Consider the following 19,543-nt stretch of genomic DNA (forward strand, 5'->3'; position numbering starts at 1 on the left):
ATCAGACTGATTTTTTTCTCAGTGTGGTGAGCAATAGGATATTCTTAATATGTCTTTTTTTTTTTTTTTTTTTTCAAAAGCCACATACCTGGCTGATGAGGTTCCTCAGAGAGAGCAGACGTCCATGGATGGCAGCTTCATGCACAGGAGACCAATCAGACACAACATCTGCATGGAAAGAGAGGAACAGATTATATCCTGCTAACGTGCTATAGACCCGAGGTGCATCCTCGCCCATCAATAAGAGCCCAAGGGGTCTTCCTGGATGGAGACATTGGAGTCAATCAGCCAAGACTCCCATGAGCCCTTCAGCATTTCCCCCTTCTACTGATGCTCCCAGTACACATTTTATGTGAAATGTCGAGATAGCTAAAGAACAAACTCCAGCCAGTCTCCAAACTGAGGACAAAAGAGGTAGATTGGGATGACTGACCACTGGACTTCCATTTACATACTGGTTTCAAAGGCAAAGGGTCCATTTCGTTAAGTGAGAGCTTCACTAATTACCAGCATTAGCGTGTTAAGCTGTGGTGGCCAGTCAAGCTTCCTGCATGAAATCCGAACTTGGTATCTCGGCAAACAGCGCCATATACGAATAGTAGTAATCACATCATTACATACACCATTAGGTTTGAAATCAGATTTAAACAGAACCATATCTATTTATGGACTATCTTCTGTCCCAATATCAAGCACAAAGTAGAGTTCAGTCTAACCTTGTAACAGGGACATTATCTACCCCAAAAGGAAGCATGCCAGTGTGGTTGAGAGAGCTCTGAATTCAGACCCGCTTGGCTGCTTCTGAGCTGTGGGTCCCTGGACAGGCTCTGAGCCTCAGTTTCCTTCCCTGTCACGTGAGGACAGCAATAAACTTACCCACAGCTCAATACCTATTAGCTACTATCATTACCCTGCCCTACCATTAAGCAGAGTCTTGATTATACCCCACCATCACTGCTATTTCAAACAGCAAATGTATTCTACGACCACGTAGGAAGAATACACATTCTTCGGAAGGAAGCCTGTAAACCCTATCCCAACATATTAAATGGTTTCCTCTCTCTAATTGAACGTGGAGGTAACCCGAATGAGGCAGAGACCTGATTTTCCTCATCTCAAGCTGTGTCTGATTTCCAGAACAAACACAGGAAGTCAGAATGTGACAAGGCAGAATGGTCTGATAGCAGTCATGCCTCCTAAAGGAACCAGTGTGTCTCCTAAAACCTACGGAGACCTGGGCAACGAGGGCAGTTACTACCGCCTTACCAACCGAAAAAGCCAGAAAGGAGGAGGCTAGGACATTTTGTACTTAACATGCGTTGGCTGAGGTCTGCCTTGCTATCTGGAGCTATCAAGGCCCTGGAAAATCTGTCCCAGGGAGCAAATTACTATCCTTCCAGATGGATTCATGAAGCATTTATAGGTAAGAGGAAGCTGAACAAGCCTACCGACATGCAGTCCATCCAATGCTTTCCTTCTGGGGTCACTACGAGTACCTTACGTGAAATGGCTTGTCCTACCTCCAAAACCTTGTGCTCAATAGAAACTTGATGGCCTCGCAGCATTCTCTGAAGTTCCTGATTCTCTCAGGGAAAAAATATTGCTGTTTCTAGGGCTTGGAGCCTACCCTCCAGACTACAGATACGGAAAGATCTGTCTCCAAGTTAGAATTAAAAGGACAACTAATTCTGCACTCTCAGAGCTAATGCAAAATACAATCCGCACAAAATCTTGAGTGAGAAGGAAGAGCCAAAAATTAAGGTTTTGAAAATCCGTTTTAAAAGAAATTTGCAAATGGTACCTGAATGGATCACCATGTGCGTGATGATTAATCCATTTCTCCTTCCAAGTGTTCAGCTGGTAAGAAACATACCTGGCACATTCCCCTTTCTTAAAGGGAGCTCGGATAATTAGAGTTGACAGCCTAAATAGTCCGGGCAGGTAATTTGGTTCCTAAATTGTAACTCTGTTCAGATTTCATAAAAATGATGCAATTATATTATCAACTAGAGACAAAAATGGGCTTTACTTTCTATTCCTTCGTCTTGAAACCATTACTCCTTCCATTTACAGTAAATAAAGAATTGCGTACTCCTTTAAGAGGAATAAAAAAGGGGGCGCCTGGGTGGCTCAGTCGTTAAGCGTCTGCCTTCGGCTCAGGTCATGATCCCAGGGTCCTGGGATCGAGTCCCACATCGGGCTCCCTGCTCGGCAGGAAGCCTGCTTCTCGCTCTACCACTCCCCCTGCTTGTGTTCCTGCTCTCGCTATCTCTCTCTCTGTCAAATAAATAAATAAAATCTAAAAAAAAAAAAAAAAAGAGGAATAAAAAAGGCAACCTGCAACGGTTTGGTGCCCCAACTTTAGAATGTGGTATTTACAAAGCAGACACAGTCTGTGTCATCGAGAAGCACAGGGTGTTGCCCTGGTGCACGTGGTGGGAGGCTGACCATCTACATCTGTCTGTCTAACAACTTGATTGACTTATAACCTACATCCCTTCACCCACCTCAAGTGTACAACTCACTGGTTCTCACAGAGTTGTGCAACCGTTACGACTACAGTGTCAATTTTCGGACACTTCCATCATCCCCAAAAGAAACGCCTTGTCCATTAGCAGTCACTCCCCAGTTTCACTGTCCCTGACACCAGGCAGCCACTGATCTACTGTCTGTCTTTATAGATCTGCCAAAGTGAACATTTCATGTAAGTGGAATCACACGGTACGTGGTCCTTTGTGACTGGCTTCTTCCACCTAGCATCAAGTCTCAAGGTCCATCCACATTATAGTACGTATCAGTACTTCATCCCTTTCCATGGCCAAGTAACACCCACTGTATAGATAGACCGCATTTTATTTATTCGCTCATAGTTGATGGACACCTGGGTTGTTGTTACTTCTTGGCTGTTATTAATGCCGCTGCTATGAACACTCATGCGCAAATCTGTGCGTGGCCGTTTTCAGTTCTCTTGGCTTCATACCTAGGTGTGGAAGCGCTGTAGGACACGGGCACCCAGTGTTTAGCCTTTTGTGGATCTTCCAAACTCTTTTCCAAAAGGGTCGTACCACTTCATCTTCCCGTCAGCAGTGTAGGAGGCTTCCCTTTCTAATTTAAAGTCATTTCAGACTAGCGTTCGGTAAGCCTATCATAACGCGTCTATCGCTCCTGCCCGGGAGAAAAACTTGGGTCCTGGCAAAGCCAAACTTCATCTCACATTTATACGAGGACGTCAGCCTCAGCAGGTCTCTGAACAACTGAGTGATTATGTAAAGACTTAAAATCGTGACAGTGGGTAGGGGGACATTTTTCTAGCATCGAGAGCATGGAGATATGTATCTATACGCCTACATGCACACACACGGTTTAGTAAACACTGTAATTTGCAACAGGGACTGGTCCCCACACACTCTCTTTCGCTCTGGAACACACTGAAGAGATGGCGAGACGGACGTCTTGTGTGGGTCCTGCCCTGGAAGATCAGGGAGAGGTTTCTCCAGGGTTTTCCGGAACCCACACCCAGGCAGGCACTGAGCTATGGATGGCAGCTTTGCCTGCCTTCCTGCTAACGCCAGAGAGAGCACGCAGGCCAGGAAAGGGGACCTATTCCCGCCAGAAGGCGCAAATGCTCCCAGGAGGAGACTGGATGAAGAGGGGACTCAAGGTCACCATCCCCTCTTCCACTGACCCCACCACCATCTTTGAAACTCAAGGGCCATTATCTGTACATGACACAGCCCGGAGTGTATGTTAAGGATTCTTCCCGAACCCTCGCTCAGCCAGGGTCTACTGGTTTTACTGCCAGAAAATCGACGCCCAAGTGGGGTCGCTGGCAATGCCACAGACACAGCAGCGGGGTTCGAGGTGAAAATGGGGCACGCCACGCTCCTAACGAGCCCACTCCACCAGTCCTCCAATTAGTGCCATTAAACCTACTTTTCACTCTCTTTTTTTTTTAAAGATTTTATTTATTTGATAAAGAGAGACACAGCGAGAGCAGGAACACAAGCAGGGGGAGTGGGAGAGGGAGAAGCAGGCTTCCCGCCGAGCAGGGGGCCCGATGCGGGGCTCGATCCCAGGACCCTGGGATCATGACCTGAGCCGAAGGCAGACGCCCAACAACTGAGCCACCCAGGCGCCCCAAAACCTACCTTTCTCTTAAATCGAGTCTCTGTCAAACCCTGCAGCGCATTAGGAAGGCTGTCATTTCATTTTTATTGCAATTCTGGAATGATTTTTTTTTTTTAATTTTCCATTATTTCAGAAGGGATTTTAAAGGCGTTAATTGGTACATTCTGGGGAGAGCTACTAACGAAGCTCTGAGCTCTGAGGCAGTGGCATAAATCTGCCTCCCTCCTAGGAAACGTTCTGCAAGGTCAAGGGGCAGAAAGGGAGGTTGGGGGGCCGCAAGAGGGCAGGAGCGTCTGCCTTTGGCCTATGGGACGCCGTAAGGGGAGGCTCGGGGGTGGCACCAACACAGCAGAGGAGCTGGGGGCTGGGGTCACAATTCTGATGGACCCGGGCTGGATTTCAGGACAAACGAAAAGAGGAGGAAGAGAAACAGAAACAGGAAACAGAAAGGCCCACTGAGGCAGCTCTTGGGCTAGTCAGACCTGCCCACTGTCATTCTTTCTCCAGCCCCATCGCCCAGCCTCTTCTTTCTTGGTCTCTGTCTGTCTGTCTGTCTCTCTCTCTCTCAGGCTGCCTTCTCCACAGGGACCTCACGGCAGCACCCATTCTGCCTGGTCAGGCAGGTTTCCCCAGAAAAGCCAAGGCACTCCGATATCTCAAAAGCCACCATGAGCGCATGGGCTTGCTTCCTTTCCATGCCTGTCGGTGCCTGTCTGCTCCTTAAATGGGAGCCCACTCCCTACAGGGTGGGCTCGACTTTGTGAGGAAAGAAATTTCTCTACAAAAACCTGCAGGAGTAATGACCTACTCAGTGGGTTATGGGTGGTGTTTCGTTTCTCCTTCAGCGTATTCTCCTAAGTTGCTACAAGTAGGTATGCATTGGTTTCCTCGAGCCGCCGTAACAAAGTTGGCTTGAAACGACAGAAATTCATTGTCACCTAGTTCTGAAGGCTAGAAGTCAGATAGGAAGGTGTTGTCAGGGCCATGCTCTCTCCAGAGGCTCTAAGGAAGAATCCTTCCTTCTTTGCCTCCTCTAGCTTCAGGTGGTGACCATCCATCTTCTCTGGGTTTTTTGGCTTGTTAGACGTGTCACCCCAATCTTGGCTTCTGCTATCACAGGCCTTCTCCCTGTCTTTCTCCCCTCTTCTTCTTATGAGGATGCCAGTCATTGAATTAGGGCCCACCCTACTCCAGAATGACCTCATCTTAACTAATCACATCTGCAACGACCCCATTTCCAAATAAGGTCACGTTCTAAGGGTTGGGGCTCCGACCTATCTTGTGGGGAGACAGAATTCAACTCATAACAAGGTATTTTCAGGGCAAAAAAAAAAAAAAAAAGACATTCCTTTGTCCGTTTGTTTGGTTTTTGCTCCCGGCAGAGGACCGAAGCATTAAACCAGTCTCTACGAAGAGCTGGGCTCTTCTGCATATCCTTTCCTCCCTGGCTTCAGAGAAGGAGGCCGAGAAAGACCTGCAAGCCAGAAAGGCGGCAGCCAAGTTCCCCCAGACGAACAGCACCTAGGCCCTAGTTAACCCCTGACCTGGTTCTGTCCTGGGGGACACGCTTCACCTGAGCTGAGTCTCTCGGCTGGGTCATTGGGAAACAGCGTTCTGGGTACTTGACGTTCCACACCTCACCAAGGCCAGGACTGCAGAAGCATAACCAAGAGCAATTCAGCTAGAACTGAGGTTGTGCCCAAGGGGCAGGGCTGGTGCCAAGCAGGGGGAGCCGGGCTCCACTCAGGAACGGAGCAGCAGAGAAGCCCGGGAGGGCTTCGTGGTGGCAGTGGCCAGGCTGGGGGGCGGAAGGTGAGGGGGACCTGGCCAGTCAGAGGCAGGGGACGAGGAAGGAGGAGAGCAGAGGTGTCCTACCATCTGCCCTTGTGACTTCTGCTTCTTTGGAAACTTTTCTTCCTTTAGTTCCTGGGGAATGACGACATCCGAATCTCTTCCTGCTTCTGTAACTCACTGGTCCTGCACGCTCACCTGCAGGCTTAGCTCCGGGGCTCCATCCCTGGCTCTCAGCTCTGGGCCATGGGACCAGCTCTCCTTTCCCAGAATTTCAGCACAGCCCCTGCAGACCACTCTGAGGTCTCGGCATCCTGACCTATCGCTTTCCCAGCGTCCGGGCCACATGGTCACGCTGTGCGCTAGATGTTCAAAGCAGAAGCCCTGTCCTCCCTTCCTCACTTTGCTCCCATGCCAGCTCCCGTCCCCAGCTTCTCTCTTACCTCGTCCCCTTGGCTGACATTAGTTTAGCCTTCAAAACTTTACAGTTTCGGCTGCCTCCCCTCCTTTAGTCCCAATATTTAATCAAGCAATGTACCCTGAACGTTCTCTCCTTTGAAATTGTCACCCGTTTCCCCTTTCTCTGTCATTTCCCAAATTCGAGCCAAATGTAAGCTCCATGCTTAGATAGTGAGTGCATGGTTCTCCAAGCCTGGTCCCCAAACAGCACCATCAGCATCACCTGGGAGCTTATTAGGAATGCAGACTCCCAGGCTTCACCCAGGCCTACTAGGGCATCAGGAGCCCTGGGGGTGGGGCCCAGCCATCTGCATGCGAACAAACCGTCCGGGTGATGCCCGTGCATGAGACACCTGGAGAACCAGCGGATTAGTGCAGGAATTTCCCCTGATCCCACCATCCATCCTGACTGTAACCACCAAATTCATTTACTTAACAGTCTTCCTTACTGCCAGAGCTCCACTCCAGAACCATCGATGGCTCTCAATTCCCTGCCTCATGAAGGCTTAACTCCACCGAGCCTTTTGCAGCTCCATGATTGAGTTCCATCTCTCCAAACTGGTCCTCCGCAGACTCCCTAAGACTATCTGCATCGTACTTGAGACAGTGTGTCCGCTTTCTGAGCACCAGACCTTTGAGTATATGGGCACCTGCTCCCCTCCACCCACCAATCCTGCCCCAAATGGAGTTGGATCAGGACCTTTAGAAACCCTAATCAGTGAAAAGTGGCTGCCACCCCTCTCTGGAGTGGAAATAAAAATAAACATCATACTTAGGTATAAAATAATCATGTGGAAGTCATCCAGATTACGGATTCTTTCCCAAATGAACTTGGAAATATAATTTGCTGCTTTAAAAATATATTTATCAAATTCATTTTTTAAAAGCAATTTTTGGTGCCACTCTGCTTTCTACTGCTCCAAGTTTGTGCTCAAAAAACCGGATTAGTCCAGTTCTGCCTTTGCGGATCCAAATCCTACTTACCGTGGAGTGCTCTGTTCCTTTTGCAAGTAAAATTGGATACACAGCAGTCTTATCCGCTCAGTCAGTGGGAGGGAAGGCATTTTGTTACTTTATTTCATCTGGGTTTTTTCCCCCTTTCAGCAGCTGTAGGATAGAGTAATAAATCCTACCCTACTGCTCAGTCCCCGCATATTGCCCCTCTGATAGACAAGTGTTATGGGCAGCCTTGCTAATAACATGAATCTGAAAGTCATCATTACTCCTCTAATGCTTAGACCCATTTTTCAGAATCCTTTCAGTCACCAGGCACCTGCTGAATGCTCACAAAAAATGACAGTTGCCCAGAGGCACGAGACTCTATAGTTAGCAAAGCCACCACCTGACAGGTGAGATTCATCCCCATAAGATGCTTCTCCAAAGTTTAAAAAAAAAAAAAAAAAGTCTCCTTTTAAAGTGAATCAATCAGGACTCAATGTTTGGACATCATTTATGAACCCAGCCCCACCTACATGCCAAATACCTAAGACCTTTTCATAAATCTCTTGGCAGTAAAAATATCCTATTTATAAGTTTTATACCTCCGATGTAATATACATGATACATCTGGCCCACAAAGGATAATTCTTTGGAGCTGACGTTTCTACTGGTGAATAAACTGTGACAATTGACTTTGTACAGTCTCTGGGACTCTGCAGATAGAGGTGTACCCCTTTCTGAACAACCGTGTAAAGGATAGATACCTTCCAGAGCTGCGGACACACCCCAGATAGAGCCCCTGCAATCACCCCGCCCTCTCCTCCCCTAAGCACGTTAGACAGCCTCCCCAGCACCCCAGCACTCGGGTTCCGCAGCCCATCGACTCACCCCCCATCCACGGGTTTGAGAGGAGCCTGGTGTCAGGAGGGTCCCCTGGCCTCAGGAACTTGCTGTTCCTGCCCCGTGGTTCACCGTCCATGGTGCCCTCCTGGGCCGGGCAAGCTCTGTGCTCCACTTCAGTTGCTCAGGAGAGTCCAAATTCCATGCCCCCCCTGCTCCTGGGAATTCCAGTGCTGGGGCTGGCTGAGCCTCACCGTCCTGGTCAGACGGTAGAGAACAGCAGAGAACAGAACAGGCGGGGTAATCTGAGCACTACCTGTGGTCAGACGCACGCGCCCAGACACACACACACACACACACGCATGCACACACATGCTCCACCTAGCTGCCTGGAGGTTGGCCAAAGCTCACAACGGCCCCCCAGCCCCAAGTCTGCAAAGTTGCTGATGTCACGTCCTTTCCCAAACTGAGACCAATCAGTGAGGAAGCCTTGGTTTATCAGGAAGGAAAGCCAGTTTGTAACTTTTTGGAGAGCAAAGGGAACAAACAGGGTGGGGGTAAGGAAACCACTCCCTGCTGCAACGTTGTTTGCTCTGCTGGGATCCGCTTGTTCTTTGGGGGCTTCTCGTGGTTGAGAAAGCCCCAGAACCCAAGAGCTGAGAGAGCTGGTTTTGCTGCAGCCCTGCTGAATTGCTTGCACAGCAACATGCACAGCACGCCCAGGCCATCTGCACATGTGGTTTCAGTTTTTCTGGGAGTTTCTTATGGGAAAATGTGTCTATATGTTACCAAAATGCCCCTTTGGACAGAACTTCTATTTTCTTCCCTCTGGCCACAAGGATTTCCCTAAATCCTAGTGTCCTGCTTCGTCCTTCCTCCCCACGCTGTGTTTTAACTTCTAAATAAATAATTAATGGTTGCTATTGGAAAATGGGTTGCTGCAGGGCCGTGGGGTGTGGGAGAAACTTGCTACTTTGTTAATTATAAAAAGTTTTACTCTGGAGAGGTTTCACAGGCTTGCCTTTCCGAAAACAGCGGGTCCTTGTTCAGGTGGACCCAGTTTCCCTGCATCCCTGGGTGCTGCTTTAGGCTGATGGCCGTCCCAAGGGCATCTTTCTTCCCAGGGAGGGAAGGCTCTGAGTTAGTCTCAGGCATAGTCTGTCTGTGAAATGAATGTGGAGGTTTTTTGGGGTTTTTTTATTTTTTTTTAATGCCAAAGAGGGATCCCTGACTGAAACACGTGGCAGCCACATGAGGAGTGTCCTTCACATTTTAAAATGTATTTCTGTGCAGACATATGGACACACACTTATCCCTTTACATTTTTCCCATAAATGTAATTATATTACCATCTTGTCCCATGCCTCTCACACTTGTTTCATCTTGGAGATCTCTCCCCGTGCATATATAGCTGGCCCTTTCTTTCTTCACTACTGTGTAGCTTTCCATATTGGGCCCCAACTAGCTCACCATCCCCCTACGATGGAGGCAGACTGTGACCATTTCTTTCACTATCACAAAAATGCCGCAGTCCATATTTTTGTCTCAGTGGCTGTGTGTACAACTGCAAATATTTCTGGAGGAGACATTCCTAAGAGGGGGAAGGCCGGTCAGAGGTTTGCTCCTACACATGCGATGATCTGTCCAGAACTAAAGACACACACAGAAGTGACTACAAGCCAAACTGGAGAACTCTGAACGAGGTCGGTGGCCGAGGTCCACTGGACTAGAGGTTTGCAGAAAGCTGTCCCTGGGGGAATGTGGGCAAAGACACAGGAGCCCTCTCTGTATTGCCACTTACAACTGCATGCAAATGCACAATTATCTCAATATAAATTTCATTTTGGAATTGTTCTTTTAAGATTGAGAGAAACTCTGCCAAACTGCCCTCCGGTTCTTTGCAGAATTAACTGAACGGGCCACGGGCATAATAGGCATTGCTCACTACAACACCAGGAAAGAGTCGAAGAACTATAAAACCTGCATTTGGCAGAGACTGAGAAATGTAGTCCCCACGTAGACTGGATGACGAGGAGTTAAACAGAGAGGCACCATGGGGATCCTGAATATTAACCCCGTTCTTTGAGTAAAATCTTCCTGGTACGGCTTCTTTATTTACCTTTAATGAAACTCCAAGAAGATACCACTTTTCCATAACCAAATTTAAGTTTATTGTCCAAAATGACAATAAAGGGGATTTCTAGGTTGTTGCCTTAGTACCTGGGAGGGAATTACTCAGCTTTTAACCTTCTCCCTACATTTATAATGTTGGTCACCTCTCGTGAATAGTGGAGGATGGGGACTGATTTTTTTTTTTTTTTAACTGTTTAACCACACTTCTGGTCAGGAATTCAAAAACCATTACAAGAGAAGGTCATGCAGGGGTGCCTGGGTGGCTCAGTTGGTTAAGTGGCTGCCTTCGGCTCAGGTCATGATCCCAGGGTCCTGGGATGGAGCCCCGCATCGGGCTCCTTGCTCGGCAGGAAGCCTGCTTCTCCCTCTCCCTCTGCCTGCCTCTCTGCCTACTTGTGTTCTCTATCTCTCTGTCAAATAAATAAAATCTTAGAAAAAAAAAAAAAGAGAAAGTCATGCATTTTTAAGGGTCTATATGAGGATAGAGTTGATTTACATGTGTATGAGCTACAGTCATTCTTTATCAAGTGCAGTCTTATCAGCCAGTGCCTCTGCGCCCCCCTCACCCAGATGTCCACAGCTGACGTCACTCATGGACTCCCAGACTCTCCACCCCGCCAGGCCTTGGGGAGCCTTGAAAGTCACCTCCAAGCAGTCAAAGTCGGCCCAGGAGCAGAAACCTCTTGTCATTCCAGCCAGCCATTTTTCTAGCACAAAACCTTTAAAACCCAAAAGGTACATATCTCCTCTGATAATGTGGAATGGTCTGCCCTTCCCACAAAAAGCAGAGCTGTTTGTGCTGTTCTGGCATAGCTGGCTCTGGCGCTGAGCGAGCTGGTGCTGCTACTTGGGAGTGCACTCACTCCCACTCCATCTAGCAGGACAGCCAGATTCAAACAAGGATGAGTTCTTTAAACCGACAGAGTGCAGCATTCTTGAGGAAAACCATCAGGCAAATCAAAATTGAGAAACAGTCTGCATAACAATGGGGCTGGATTCTTCAAAAAGGCCAATGGCACGGAAGACAAAAGGGGGGGGTGGGGAGGCTTTCTAGCTCGAAGGAGACAACAGTACATGATCCTTGATCAGATCCTGACTAGGGGTGTGTTGGGAGAGGGGGGACAAGACATAAATGGCACAATCGCCAAAAGTTAAATATGGACTCATATCACATAGTCCAAGTGCATCACTGTCGAGCTTCCTGCATGTGATTACTGCACGGAGGTGATACAAAAGAATCTCTGTGCTCCTAGGAGGTGCCTGCTGAAGTGCTTAGGGCCGAGCCACATGCAGCTTGCAGAGGGAGAAATGCCTGCCCCTCTGGACACATTGTGCATCAAAGAGGAAAAGCTAATGCAAGCTCCACAGTCAAAACACAGGAGTATATATAAAGCCCTCATTGCCCAATCTGTTCACAAGCCACTGTCATTCCTCATATGTCCCAGGACCTCCAGCTGATTGGAAACATTCCTCTCCTTGCACAATTGTGTTAAGCCTGTAAGACAAACAACAGCCCATCTTTATTAAAATTTTTGATATTTTTGGTCATCGTGGGCTTTTTTCTGTAACATCTAATTTTTTTAAACATTGCACTAAAATATTTACTTCGATGATAGAGTTCCTGGGTGCCCCCCTGATATTTTTTGCAACACTCGGCCTCAGCTAATGTTGGTCTTGGGGAAGAATCATGACTTCCACAGTTTATTCATGAATGGCCCATTTAAAATTATTTGTACAGGGGTGCCCGGGTGGCTCAGTAGGTTTAGCGTCCGACTCTTGATTTCGGCTCTGGTCATGATCTCAGGGTCGTGGATCAGGCTCTCATTGGGCTCTGTGCCCAGTGGGGAGTCTGCTTGAGATTCCTTCTCTCAAAAAGAAATCAATCTTTAAAAAAATTATTAGTATATGTATTCATTATACATGGTTTATATACATATACATTCTACAGGCGTGTGCACGCACATATACACATGTGTGTGTACACACAGATGAGCAAATGTGGCAAAATGCTAAAAATGGGTGAACTGAGGTGACAGGTATCCAAATGTTCGTGGTATTATTCTTGTCATTTTTCTGTAAGCTGGGAAAGTTTCAAAACAACAGTGATGGGGGAAAATGTACCAGATAAAAATTAAAAATCTAGTGTGCATGTTTTACAGGCTAAAGTGTGTCCCATATGCTCATCCTAGTGCCGACTCGGCTGAAGAAGGGAGATTACTGACCCCGAGCGAAAGCAGCCGCTGGTGGCGGTCTGGGATGGGTGAGCTCAGGAGGTCCTCCAACGCTGAAAGCGCCCTTCCCTAGCAAGCTGTTCATACACCCTTCCTCCCTCCCCGTGCCAGCCTCAGGCACGCCAAGTCGTCTCTACCACGAGCGCTGTGGCTGAGAAAAGTATCTGTAAACCTCAGATTTCTCTGATGAGGTATTAGAAATATCAGGGAGAATCACTTTGGGAGAAACCGTCCCTTAACAAAGGACACAGGAAAACCAGAGATGTTGAATGACATACCTAACCTTTTAAATATTTTAAGGGATGTTGAAAGAGTTGAGGCTTAAGTCTCCAAATAAAACAGGCAAGCTTACTTTCTTTAAAATAATGGCTCAAGGCAGATGAGGGATAGAGTCAGATAAATGATGGATGGGTAGATAGATGAGAGACAGACACAGGGTATAGAGATTGATGTATTACATGTCTCCTTAGAGAGACACATGGTACATGGATAGGTAATACTGGATATTTGTATGGTTATGAAAATATTTTTCCCTTAAAGTGATTTATTGTGTAATATTTCCAATTATTTTTAACTATTATTTTTTTATTTTTTTTAAAGATTTTATTTATTTATTTGACAGAGAGAAAGAGGGAGAGAGAGAGAGCACAGGCAGGGGGAGCAGCAGGCAGAGGGAAAAGCAGGCTCCCCCTGGAGCACAGAGCCCCATGCGGGGCTCGAACCCAGGACCCTGGGATCAGGACCTGAGCCAAAGGCAGATGCTTAACTGACTGAGCCACCCAGGCGCCCCAACTATTATTTTAAACAGTTTTCTTAATCGGTAGATACCTCTTCTGAACATCTTCTAAGAACTACCTCAAACATTTAAAAAGATTTATTAAAAAAATGAAGTTCACTCTAGTGGTATTTGTAACAGCAAGAAATTAGAAGTAATCTAAGTATTCCAGCAATATGGAAATAGCTAAGGGATAGGATGCAACCATTTAAGAGGATAGATTCGAAGCGTTTGAAACTTAGAAGATCATTACAGTATGGTTTGGGGGAAAAGCAGGAATCAAAAATACTCTTATAACAGGATCATGACGTTAAACCAGGCAAAGAAAGCAAAACAAAACAACAAATGTGATATACTGAAAAAAGTCACTAAAACCTTCACAGTAAAAATAAACTAATAAATTTTAGACACATGCCTGAGGAATTCTTTCACAATTCAGTCACCCTGCCAGGGTCTTGCCTAATCACCTTATCTAAAACAGTAGCTCTCATCATCACACTTTACCTCAGCCTGCTTTATTTTTCTTATCACTTTCCTGACAGGATGATATGTATGTATGTGTTGCTTACTCTCTGTTGCCTCCAGTAACTTACTAGCTTGTCGAGGGCAAGGACCTTGTCTATCTTTTTCATAGGCTTAGTGTCTGGAACATAACAGATGCCAGGTAAAAATGTATTTAATGAATTAATTGAAAAGTTATCCTACAGCACTTCAAATATGATTGAAATTGTAGAAAATTACACCATTTGGGGAATAAGACATCCCACATCCTGTGAAAAATGAAATAATCTAGATTAGTATTAAGAACCCCCCAAAGCAAGCAATCTAATATCATATAAACCAGAAGATTCCATCTGGTGGCTTCATTCTAGCTTGATGGATCGTAGGACTCACAGGGAATTTAAAGACTACTTCATGTCCAATCTCTATATTCATAAATCATAAAACATCGCAACAGCTCCAAGACCCAGGGATCTGGACCTGTTCTGTGTCCACATCCTTCTGGAATCAGAAGGATCGGTCTGGTAAGTGGTCTCTTGGGACTCAGTTCAGAATTAGAGTGTCCCCCCTCCACACACATGCACAAAACACACCTACCAGAGCTGGGAGGTCCATACAAATGATTCGTGAAATCCGTGGTCTGCAGTTTCAGAAAGTAGATGGAACAGCAGGATCCTCACGTTCCTCAGGGCCACAGATGGATGAAATATCCTAGGACATCCTGGGGCTTAACACAGAGCTCAGACATTGACCAAAAAATGCACTCTGGAGAACACTTTGAAGACAGAAAGCCTCCAATTCCTGAATGTTCTATGATACATATTTTAATTACTGAATATCTATGATACGTATTTTAATTTATCAGTATTTTCTTTTAAAGTTTCTGCCTTTGATATTAGGCTTAGAAAAGACCTTCCCTTTCATGGACATTCATGAACATTTTCTTCTAGTATTTTAGAGCATTTGAAATTTTTTTAACATTTTCAAAAAAACCAAGATTTGTTTTTGGAACGTGATGTTAAATAGGAATTTAAATTAATTTAATCTTTTTTCCCCAGATAGTTAACTAATTAACTTATTTGATATTCCCAAGTTGTGAAAATCAGAAAAAGGTCTCGAACTGTACTAACAGAAATATGCTAGCCACATGTATAATTTAAAATTGTATGGTAGTCACATTTAAAAAGTAAAAAGAAGTGGAATTAATTTTAATGATGAATTTTATTTAACCTAGTACATTCAAAATATTATCATTTCAATGTGTAATCAACATCAAAATTATTAATATTTCACATGTTCTGTACTGAATCTTCAAAACACGGTATTTTTTTTAATACCACAGCACATCTCAATTCAGCCACATTTCAACTGCTCAACAGCCTAATGGGTCTTGTGGCTCCTGTACTGAATAGCCCAGCTTTAGAGCACTGTTTCTCAATCTCGGCACTACTGACATTTTGGACCTGATTATTCCTTGCTGTGGGGAGCTGCCCTGGGCACAGTAGGATGATTAGCTGCATCTCTGATCTCCACCTACTAGATGTCAGTAGCACCCCTCCCTCAGTTGTGGCAACTAAAAATGTCTCCAAGCTTGGCCAAATGTCCCTGGGGCGGGGGGGCAAAATTGTCCCTAGTTGAGAATCAAAGGGCTAGAAAAACGGGGGGGGGGGGGAATACATATTTGGACCAAACTTAGGATCATTTGAGAGAAAATTTTCTTTTTATTTTATTTATTTATTTTTTAAAGATTTTATTTATTTATTTGAGACAGAGAGAATGAGAGACAGAGAGCATGAGAGGGAGGAGGGTCAGAGGGAGAAGCAGACTCCCTGTCAAGCAGGGAGCCCGATGCGGGACTCGATCCCAGGACTCCAGGATCATGACCTGAGCCGAAGGCAGTCGCTTAACCAACTGAGCCACCCAGGCGCCCCGAAAATTTTCTTTTTAGAAGCTAATATTACTCTAGTCACTGAACCATGACAGTAGTACTTACAACAATTAAAAATCTATCCAATTTCCATGTTCTGAATTCACAAAAAGGAGGAGGAGATAAAGAAAGGCTAGCAGTGGGGAAAGCAGAAGGGGAGGGGTGGAAAAGAAGAAAAAGAGAGGGGGAGGGGAAGGCTGTGTTTTCTATTATAATCATCAAGCTTACTTGGGGTCCAGACTCACAGAAATAATATTGACCCAGCGTCGAGCCCATCTCAGTGACTGGCATTAACATGTCAGACAAAAATCCTGAGGCTCTTGACTTTGAAAATAAGCTGATAGATGCTTGGGTTGCAACAAGCATCAAACAGTGCCTGTGGGTTCAGCTAGTTGGGAACGCCCAGTGTTGCTCGAGCCTAGAAGTGTTTACGTCAAGGAACAGCATTTAATATCAGAAGTGATGAGTGATAGACTCCAACTTCTGGGTGAGCTAATCTCTTCCAACATCTCTCTTATCAGCCAGGATCTCGGTAACTGGAAGTCTCTGCTAACTGTGATGTTCTTAATGTATTCAGCATATATATATATACATATATATATATGTATGTGTGTATATATAAATAGCAAGGAAATCAAAATTATAGCAGAGGTTTATTCACAGAAGCAAAGAAAGAAAGGGGTAAGGAGGGAGGAACTAAATCAGGAACACATCTTGAATTATGTACACTCATCATAATCTTATTCGCCCAGATTTACATGTGTCTGCATGATATTCAGAATATTGACCCTTAGATAATTAAAGAGCGTGAATCTTCAAACATAGATTATTTTCACTCCCCTTCACAGACTTTTAAAGTTTCTTAACAACAAAAGCTAAAGACAAAAAGGCTCCTGGTTGCCCCTTGGTTAATGAGAGCATTAACCAGGAGTTTCCACTCCTCAAGTGTTCCGGTTCATCGGGGACCTACACTAACTGCCTTAGCTCATTCGAAGATAGTTAGAGTCTAGTGGTTGGGCATCTACACTAGGTACCCTGGATACAGCAGGCAACAACCTGCTTATTTCCAAGTATCTTCCCTCGGCCAGCTGGGGCTACCGGTATAGCAGGAATCTTTCCAGCAGCTCTGGCAGATGGAGTTCATGGATGGTTTGATGGCATGCTCGACCCAAGCACTTCCGAACACACAGGCGGCAGAGCTGGGAAAGAGCAGGTGGGCCTGGGGAAAAAATTAAAATGTGTGAAGCTCAGGGCAGTGGGGGTGGGGGAGAAGGGAAGACCAGAGGACTGGAAGAGGCTGAAATGTTCTACAAGCTTAAGAGAGGCTGGATCTCTACATGGATTACAGAATGATGGAGCAGACATTAAATACACACAGGGACCCCAGTTTGCCCCCCCCCCAGGTGGGGACACATTTAAGTTGACCCTCTAAATGTAATTGTATTAGTGATATTGAAGAGTGAAGCTAACCAGAGGCAAGCCAGGAATGAAGCGTGAGGCCTAAAGGGAATTCACTTCATGTCCACAGTAGCCAAACTATGGAAAGAGCCCAGATGTCCACTGACAGAGGAATGGATAAAGAAGATGTGGTGTATGTATACAATAGAATATTACTCAGCCATCCGAAAGAAGGAAATCTTGCCATTTGCAATGACGTGGATGGAACTAGAGGGTAATATTATGCTAAGCGAAATAAGTCCATCAGAGAAAGACGAACACCATATGATTTCACTCATATGTGGAACTCAAGAAACAAAACAGATGAACATAGGGGAAGGGAAGGAAAAATAAAATAAGATGAAAACAGAGAGGGAGGCAAGCCATGAGACTCTTAACTCTAGGGAACAAACTGAGGGTTGCTGGAGGGGAGGTGGGTGGGGGAAGAGGGTAACTGGGGGATGGGCATTAAGGAGGGCATGGGATGAAATGAGCACTGGGTGTTGTATGCAACTGATGAATCACTGAAGTCTACCTCTGAAACTAGTAATACACTATGTGTTAATTAAATTGAATTTAAATTAAAAATTTGAAAAATAAATAAAGGGAATGCAATCCATTCATGCACTGTACATGCCAATGAATGTGATAATACCGGCTGAGAAGAAAACCTGAATGGAAGCACTGAGCAGGTAGGAGCCTGAGACAGAGCTGCCAAGCAAGGGCCAACTGCCGAGCGGGTGTTGGGGTCTGTATGGTCACAGAGGCCTCCTAGACTTCCTGGCTCTAGCTGCTCACGAGTTGGTGCTGGCTGGGTCCCAAGTCCTATTGGGAGGGACCCTCCATTTGCGCCAGGCTCCCAGCTCAACAGAGGATCTAGAGAAAGGACCCAACTTGCTTAACCCCCATTATGCCCGAGAACCTCAGTCTCAAGGAGGCTCATGGAGTCATCACACCCATGGCTTTGAGTGGCTGAAGGAAAGTAAGGGGAGCCAAAATATGGTTGAGTAGGACAAATGAGGTTTGGGCTGGAACACTACTTATACCGAGGCGTTTGTAATTTCCCATTATTCCCTAACCTGACTGTCTCGGTAAAGAGATCTTCAATTAGACCTGTGTGGTTACTGGATGACACAAGGTTGTCCTTGTCAAGAAAATCCTACTGTAATAGGATCCTGCACCCCATGAGAAATGGCACACTGCCTATGCAAATAGCCAGGTCACATTTGATTTGATGTTTCCAAGGAGCGTTCATGTGATAGAAAGAACAAATAATTGCCCTCAGTTAAAATCTTGGGAAGCAAGAATGGAAAGCATCTCTACCTGTCACCCAAAGCTCCTCTGGAAAACAGTAACGCAGACAGACTGTCTAGTTTGCCTACAGAAACTCAGATACCAGAGTGAACTCTGACAGAGCTGGTGTTCATCCTTCTGGATGAAGTAGCTGTATTTATGACAACAGAGGACAGAAGAACTCGCTTAGAAGAAATCTAAATGGGGGGGGGCGGAGGAAGATGGCAGAGGAGTAGGAGACCTGGATTTCATCTGGTCCCAGGAATTCAGCTGGATAGGGATCAAACCATTCTGAACACCTACAAACTCAACAGGAGATCGAAGAAAAGAATAGCAACAACTCTCTGAACAGAAAAGCGACCACTTACTGGAAGGTAGGACGTGCGGAGAAGTGAATCCGAGGCGATATTTGGGAGGATAGACAGTGGGGGAGGGGCCTCCGTCTGCCGCTTCTGGCAAGTGATAGAGCCATGGAGCACAAAATCGGAACTTTTAGAAGTCTGCTCCACTGAGGGACGTCACTCCAGTGGCTAAGCGGGGGGTGGAACCCTCGCGGGACAGTGTGGTCTCAGGACCCTCGGGGTCACAGAAAGACCGGGGGTGCCTGAGTGCGGCAGAGCTCCCAGGTATTGGAGCAGGAAGCCGGCTGCAGAGACGGAGCCGAGGCGCGGGCTCTCAGCTTGGGGTTGCCATAAACCGTGATCCGCGGCACATTCGGGCCACTGCTCCTCCAGCAGGGACCCAACAAGTGGCAGATCCGGGGAGACTCCCCTTCTTCCCCCGGGAGGAGAGGTGCGGGAGTGCACCGCAGGGATCTGCTGGGTTTGGAGACTCCACACGGGGTCGGGTGCCGGAGATAGAAACGCGCAGTCACAGGCCGGGGGAGCACAGAGTGCGGCTGGAGACCAGGGAGACGGGAGTGACTGATTGCTTTTCTCTGGGGGTTCACTGAGGAGCAGGGCCCCGAGTTCTCGGCTCCTTCGGGGCAGAGATTGGGAGGCCGCCATTTTCACCCTCAGCCTCCAAAGCTGTACGGAAAGCTTGCAGGGAACAAAAGCTCCCGAGAGCAAACCCGAGCAGATTACTTAG

The 19,543-nt window shown here is 46.3% G+C and overlaps 2 protein-coding genes across 5 annotated transcripts in view; both read right to left on the reverse strand.

Moving 5' to 3' along the window:
- Positions 1 to 10,499, reverse strand: part of ASB9 (ankyrin repeat and SOCS box containing 9) — a 28,398-nt gene extending 17,899 nt beyond the window's left edge. For both annotated transcript variants that reach the window (XM_034999724.1, XM_034999734.1), the window contains exons 1-2: positions 8,206 to 10,499; positions 89 to 168 (exon numbers count right to left, since the gene is read on the reverse strand). In XM_034999724.1, the coding sequence (XP_034855615.1) occupies positions 89 to 168; positions 8,206 to 8,296 (171 nt within the window). In that variant the 5' untranslated portion in view covers positions 8,297 to 10,499. The remainder of the gene's footprint in view (positions 1 to 88; positions 169 to 8,205) is intronic.
- Positions 10,500 to 16,358: 5,859 nt separating this feature from the next.
- ASB11 (ankyrin repeat and SOCS box containing 11) overlaps positions 16,359 to 19,543 on the reverse strand; it is a 31,249-nt gene continuing 28,064 nt past the window's right edge. For all 3 annotated transcript variants that reach the window (XM_034999765.1, XM_034999747.1, XM_034999755.1), the window contains one exon: positions 16,359 to 16,943. In XM_034999765.1, the coding sequence (XP_034855656.1) occupies positions 16,819 to 16,943 (125 nt within the window). In that variant the 3' untranslated portion in view covers positions 16,359 to 16,818. The remainder of the gene's footprint in view (positions 16,944 to 19,543) is intronic.

The sequence above is a fragment of the Mirounga leonina genome, unplaced genomic scaffold, assembly GCF_011800145.1.
Source record: "Mirounga leonina isolate KUSES-001 unplaced genomic scaffold, KU_Mleo_1.0 Mir_101595, whole genome shotgun sequence".
NCBI lineage: Eukaryota > Metazoa > Chordata > Mammalia > Carnivora > Phocidae > Mirounga > Mirounga leonina.